The following is a 7352-nucleotide window of genomic DNA, read 5'->3' on the forward strand; positions in this document are numbered from 1 at the left end:
GAGGTGGCAATCAGGAGGCTGAGGGGTGAACTAGCACCAAAAAAAACATAATCCTGATCCATGATTTGTCACTCACACTAACCTGTGTCTCTCTTGTTCTCTTCTCTCCCCCAGGAACGAGTGGAATATCTCTTTCTCATAATTTTTACAGTGGAAGCATTTTTAAAAGTAATAGCATACGGACTTCTCTTTCACCCCAACGCTTACCTCCGCAATGGCTGGAATTTACTAGATTTTATAATTGTGGTAGTAGGGTGAGTACCAACAGTTGTTTTTCAAGGCATTGCCCACATGGGGATACTGGCAACCTTTGGGAGAATAAGGGTGGGTGAATGCTTTATTACATTTTACATCCTGTTCCTCTGACAAACACTGTTTTAATGGTTTGCAAGACAGGGAAATTAAACTGCTCTTTGGGAACCAGGGGTAAAAAGAGAAAGTAAAAAGATAAAGTAAATTGCTTGAATGTGCTTAACTGCAAGAAAATGCATTTGTTTTTAAATCTATATTAATATGAAAATAATATCTAGTTAATCTTAATTAAGATTAAGAATTTGATGACACATACATTCTGCCATCTTGTGAACTTTTGCTGATGTTTCTCATTCTGAAAGATGGAAGAAAAATTTAAATCCCAGGTTTTCCTACTTACAAACAAAAATAAGTTCCATGGTTCACTTGCACTGCTCAGCTGGTGATTTCAACACTTTCAATTTTGACCCTCTTAATCTTTTAACCTTTTTAAAGATTACTTTTACTATTGTAGATCAAATTGCCACTTTGAGCTGCAACCTTTCTAATTTTCTTATTCCTCTCCGTGTTTTTCAAGTTTGGCATTTAATTTATTTGAATAAAAGCAATATAACGCACCTTCTTCTCTTTCCTCCTAAGGGTTAGAGGTAAGCAAGGAATTGGAATTGTGGTTGTTGAAGGGAAGAGGTGAAGGATAAACTACCTCTGAGTACAAAGGGAGCAAGTATTTCATTGCCTGAATAATTTGTGCCATCCTCCCACCAGTTCATTGTTGGAGTTTCATCGCCCACAAAAACTTGGAGTCATTTCACCTTTTTAACAAGGAAAGCCTGCATCAGCTCCTGGGGAAAATGTCAAAAGGGACACCCCTAGTCATCAAAACCCCTCATAATTTCTGCCCCAAACCAATCTGCCTTCCTGAACATTTTAGTGGTGGCCCCAAAATATTTAATCAGCAAGCTGCTGTGTGCTTCCCAATACCTCCCACTTCCCATCACCATGGATGAGAGTGGGTGGAAGGAGAATTCCCAGTGAGGAGGAGGGAGAACAGGCTGAGACCTATTCTTAGTCCCAAGACCTCTCTGCCTCCACGTGGGCATAAAGCTTTTCCCTACAGCAACGCCCATTGTGCTTCTCCTTTCTTCCTGCCCACAGACAGAGGATCCCATACCATATCAGTACCTGAAAACTGGAAAATCCCCATCCCCTCCCCTGGTACTGATGTCCAATTCCATCATTGGTTCTGCCTTTGAATGCCCTCAAATATCTCACATTGCCTAAGTTACAGAAAGACTGAAGAAAAAAATCCTGTGGATGTGATTATTCCCTTTTTATTTTCATGAGAAAGAGGCATTTTAAAGAGAGGACACATTACCTCCTCTTTTTCCATTGGATGTGAGAGAGCAGGACTCCAGAAATCACAGAGCAGCACTACATCTAGTTTAAGTACAGTCCTTTTTAATTTTCCTACTAGGGCAGTTAATCAGCAGGATGATATTCAGGCTGAAATTAATTCCCTTGCCAATGACAGAAGCTGCAGCTCTCAGCTCTTCTATCTGCTTTTGCCTCCAGCAGCTCTTAGTCACTAGATGGGGAGCAAAAAACGCAAGTGGGGAAGGATTACATGAGCATAGTAAACATGGCCAAGACCCCAAGGTCTCTGTTAAATAGCAACAATCTCAAGTGACAGATTCCACTTCAAGGCCAGATGGGTTCCTTTGATGTTTATCTGTTTAAACTCACTGGTACAGCACCACAGCCCAGGCTGGTGCACTGCTTTTCCTCTCCACAGCCCCTCTGCAAAGTCTTGGTGATACCATCTGCTCCTCTCCTGCCCAGGCTCCTCTTCCTAGGGGCTCTCTGAAATCCCTCCGTGACATTATGTTTAAACTTCTGTGTATTTGAATATTCTGCCAGGAAGGAAGCCCCATGGAAAAGGTTTAAAATAAATTTTGAAGAGAGAGAGAGGAAGGAGGAAGAAAGCAAGTGCAGATAACATTTCCTTGTGGTGCTTTTTTCTGCCCATTGATGCAGCTGTTGGAGAAAGCTGAGTAATTTGCACACAGCTGGGACAGAGGGCAGAGATTTATTTGTTGTGTGGGGCAAAGGATGGTAATTGCCATTTGTGCTTTCCCTGCCTTACCAATCATCTTCATTTTCAGTGATGACTGCCCTAGCTGGAAAACACAGGCTAGGTGGGAAGCACTTCTTCAGGTACTGCTGCAAATTAAAAGAGAGGAAAAAAAAAAAAAAGAAAGACATGGTTTAGATCTTTCTAATCCACCTGTACTCAGTTCACCATGTATAACTCCAATAGATAATAGCACATCTGTCTTCCTTTGCCTTAAAATGAGCTACATTTTCCAGTAGAGTAAGAGGAAAATGGACATGTGTAGGACCAGGTATAAATTTTAGAGGGGAGTCACAGTTCCTGTAAACAAATATTTATAACAGTGTGCCTTTATACTTTCCCCTGCCCTCTGGAGATTTTCCCTTGATATCCAAAGGGATTTTAGAGTCATTGATTGTAACAAGGCCATAGAAATATGCAAGAGCAGCAGAGGAAAGCCCTGAACACAACTGCTGTGTTTTCTGGTGAAAGGATGCATTTTGGACTGTAGGCTTGTAGCATCTTATCATTCTTGAAGTGTAGGAGACCTGCTTATTCATCAGCTATGTCTTCTAGAGCTTGAATCTGGCTTCTCTTTAAATAGTCTGTGACCTTGCTACAGCAGCATTTTAAATGTTGGTTTGAAGAATGTCTGGATGAGGGTATCAATCAGAAGCTCTACAACATTATTAATTAATTAATAGTAGGGACCAGACCCCTAAGCTGCTCAATGAGGCACAACCCACAAACACTAATGGTTAGGCAAATTATCTCCCACTTCCTTCATTTTTGCTGTTCCTCTTTAGGGAAACACTAAAACTTTCAGATATCACAGTGATGTGCCTTAATATTAGGAAATTTCTCTTGAGAGAAGACCAGCTTGACAATATTGTGAAGGAAGAATATCTGTCTTTCCTGGCAGTGCTGTGGTTTGTCTGCCAAGCACAGCCATTCTCCAAGGACCTGTAACTACTGCCAGACAAAAAAAGGTGGTGCAATTTGAAAGGCAGTATTATAGTCTTACTTGGGAAGGTATTTGGGCAAGATCTGAAGTCAGAGCAGACTGGAAAATGTGGTCACAGTTTCTGTCTTTCTGAAGACCTGTGGGGAGTTTCTAGGGGGCAGATCTAAACATTTTCACACTCAAATCACAAGTGAACTGTAAAACACTGTGGGGAAAAAACCTTTGTGTTTTACTCTTTTTTTTATATCTAAGAGGATTTTTTTCAGCAATGTTTTTCTGCTGATTTTTTGCCTTCAAAATACCAAGCCCTCTGTTTTCTTTCTATATTTTGGAGGCCCTTGACAAGTTCTTTTTTTATGCTATAAAAATCACGGTGTACATTCCACAGAGGAAGAGATGAAGAGCAGGTTACAACCTTATCATGCTGCTATTGGGGTCATTAGCAAAGTGAAAATCCTTTTGATATATCAAATGCCAAAAGGGAAACAGAAAAATACAAGAAAAACAACCCAATGAAGCTGACTTTTTGCTTCACAGATAAATGTAAAAAACCCCAAACAAAGCATGGAGCATGTCCATACATGCTTGTGATGAAAATTTGGTTTTCTGCTCTTATAGATTATGTCTGTCAGATGAATTTAGTTAAGTTGTGGTCATGTCACAAGAGAAATTCAGAAATCAAGGTGATGTTAATTGTTTCATCAGTGGAAAATACAATATCCAAATGAAAATGGGGCAAGAATTTAGGCTGGCAGAAAGTGGAAGGAAATGGGGCTGATGTCTGTTTTTTTTGGAGGAGGGGGTGTTTAATGGTGAAATTTTCAGTGGCCAAAAGAGATTAGCCCTCTTGCCTTTTTTTGTACTATCCAAACCCTGATTTCTCTGTCAGCAGAGTGTTCTCTCACTTGGAGCATGCTAACTCACCTGATAAGGAGCTGCACCAGGCTCCACCATACATGCTGAAAACTTTCCCAGAAGGTTTTCATCAAAGAGCAGAGTTTCCTGTATAGAAACAAGATAGAAGGGCTCTGGCCTCATCTTTTGTATCAGTAGTTTAGCATCCATCCAGCTGTTTTAGTCTCAGAAAACAATTAGCTGCAAAAACTAAGAGCATTAGGTAGCTGTACACCATGGATGTCTGCCCTGGTTGAGGGAGGTGATGAGGACAAAGGAGGATTGACAAAATGTACTTTAAATTAGAAGAGCAGACTCAGATTCAATAGGTCACACAATAGGGCACAGTCTAGACCCCAGTACAAAAGGCAAAGAGAGTGAAATACATGAGAGAAATAAGAAGTTGTAATGCATTAGTAAAAAGCAGGATTAGTACAGGGAAGATATTAAGCATGGAGTAAATGCATTAAAGCAGGATTAGCAGGAGTAATGCAATTCAAGTTTAAACCTAGGTTTTTAAATGTGGAGCAGCAGGAATTACTGCAAATTATTCCTGATGACTGTGGGTACCTCAGAAGAGCACATTTAGCATGCCAGTGCTGGAGCACAAAAATGAGGCCAGCTGGCCTGCAGTGGAGCTGCACTAGTCTGGAAAGGCAGGCTCTGTCTCTGTCCTACTGGCTGGGGTTCTGCTCCTCCTGAACTAATTTAGGGCATTGTTTGGGCAGCAGAATTTCAGAGCAGTCTGGTTTGCAGTGGCAGCAGGAACAGCCTTGGTGCCCAATGCCAAGAGCTGCTCTTTGGGGAAACGTGGGGCCAGTGAAAATGGGGATCAGGGAAATGCTCTGTTTTGCACAATTGCTGACTCAGAATTCCTTGAGACTGCTAGTCTTGCAGCTGAAAAACAGTGTTAGAAGCCCATTTTGCAGTAAATTCTTTTTCCTTTCGAGGATCCCAGGAGACTGGGACTGTATAGGTACATCACTCATCACCTGTTATGGGAATTTTGTGGACTAGAAAGATAGGAATTTTTTGAATTCTGTGAAACATATCACACTGCTAGAGCTTAATCAGTCGCTTACTAAAAACATGTTAGGCCAAATTTGACACACAGTGTTTCCATTATGAGGACCAGCAGATAATTGCAACTGTATAATTTGTGTACACAGCTCAAGAAATACATACATTGCAGTAATTCACCTTCTTTGCATCAACCCTTGTTTGTCTCTCTCTGTGATATCTGTAGTCAATGCAGTATTTCTCACAGGCTCTGTTTTTGTCTTCTCTGCATCCTGCTTCTGCAACACCTACAAGCCCAGCATCCAACCTCCTCACACACAGTTTTCCCCATGCTTGTTACCTAGCTGTTAAATCTTTCTGCAGTGCTTGAAGTTCAGGCTTTGAATAGATCCAGTTAGGAGCTCCTCAGTCAGACCTGACAAGTTTTATAAGACTCTCGATGTGAATTTAAAAAAGAAACAAAACCCAACCTATTAAAGAAAGGAATTTCTCATTTGCAGTCCTCTGATCCACATTTTTGTGTGGATTTAGTGCTGGGGGAACAGATGTTTCAGCAAATGGATCTTCATTTTGATATCCAGGGCCAGCTCCCTGTGTTTGTGACCCTGTCAGTAAGATTTATCTGCAGGCATTGGAGCTCCTTGTTAAGCCATCAGCCAACTCAGCCTCTGCTTGGCCCAGGGTCTGGGGGCTCTCTGTGGAATTTGCCAGTCAGGATATGGATGAGATCCTGGCAGGGGCACCACAGACTGCAAAGCCTGGGAGAGAAACCTTTGCTGTGTCCAGGCCTCTCCATCTGGGCTGGTTCATCCCAGGAAGTTTCTCCCAAGTTGTCTGTGGTCCCTCCCTGGCACCCCATGGGCCAAGGGGTCTCTGCCACTCTGCCTTATGCACAGAGTGCCAAACATCCATTTAGGCTGGAACAGCTTTTAACCTCTGCTGAATTTGGCTGGGTTCAAGCTGAGGATTTCAAGGCTAAAAGCAATATCATTAGCAAATTCATGAGGAATCTGTCCTCCCCCAAAAGTACTAATGTTTTACCAGAAAAATGGAAGCTGCTTCCTGAAAGCTAATTTATTAAATCAAGTTCTTATTAACAGACAGGGTGAGCCTTCAGGTTTTTTGCAGAAGAACATTGCCTTTTCTTTCTTGCTCTGCCTTTTTAAATGCATTTTGAGTCAGAAGCATCTACTCCTAATAGCCAAGATAAAACATTAAGGCTGGTATAATAAAACATTCTAATAATAAGACTCCTATAGTTTTGCACTCTCCTTAGCCAGTGCATCAGGGGATTTACAAATGGATCCACACAAGCACACAGTGTCAACATGCACTCCTTTATCTAAAAACTTGCCCCTTGGGTTCTCAAGTTTGCACCTAGTTCTACCTGCAGTGCCATTGGTGAACCTTAATTCTTTGTAAAACAGGTGACAGATGATTAATGGCTGGAAGATTTTTTTTCTCCCAAGGTGGACTGTTGGTAAATAAACACAGCAAAGTGTTGGTAGCCCACAGCTGGCTGCAAGGAACCATGGAGGAGCACAAAGGAGGAGCTTTTTGAGATGTTTATGTCTGCTCCAGAAACAAGTGTTTTGCAAATGGTATAGACATCACCAATGGGCTGTTGCATATGGGAAGAGTCTGTGTCTCCTCCACCATCTGTGAGTGTTGAGAGGTGTGACACACTTCACAGGTCTGTGAGATAGCTTGGGTGAGATGATGGTGATGATCTCTGTTCCTGTGTAGCCCCAGCCTTGCTGTCTGCCTACACATGGTTTCCTCTTTCCTTTTGCAGGCTTTTTAGTGCAATTTTAGAACAAGCAACCAAAGCAGACGGGGGGAATTCAATAGGAGGAAAAGGTGCCGGATTCGACGTCAAAGCGCTGCGAGCTTTCCGAGTACTGCGACCACTACGGCTGGTGTCTGGAGTTCCTAGTAAGTAATGCCATGGTCTTCCTTTCACCTTTCTGCTGTGGGATGGGGCAGGGGCAATGTTTGTGACAATTTTGAAGACAGAGCATGGTGCAGGTTATTTTTGGTGTGCGGGGAAGGACTTTTTTCAAATGTATGTATTTGTGATAAACGTGGTATTAACCAAAGGGTGAGCAAAGC

General features: G+C 42.0%; 1 protein-coding gene across 1 annotated transcript in view; it reads left to right on the forward strand.

Annotated features, from left to right (window-relative positions):
- Nucleotides 1-7183, forward strand: part of LOC306800763 (voltage-dependent L-type calcium channel subunit alpha-1C-like) — a gene marked incomplete at its 3' end in the record, with an annotated part of 212636 nt that extends 205453 nt beyond the window's left edge. The window contains exons 4-5 of the mRNA XM_079303091.1: nt 115-254; nt 7036-7183. Of these exons, the coding sequence (XP_079159217.1) occupies nt 115-254; nt 7036-7183 (288 nt within the window). The remainder of the gene's footprint in view (nt 1-114; nt 255-7035) is intronic.
- Between the last annotated feature and the right edge of the window lie 169 nt (nt 7184-7352).

The sequence above is a fragment of the Erithacus rubecula genome (genome assembly GCF_903797595.1).
Source record: "Erithacus rubecula genome assembly, chromosome: 4".
Taxonomy (NCBI): Eukaryota; Metazoa; Chordata; class Aves; order Passeriformes; family Muscicapidae; genus Erithacus; species Erithacus rubecula.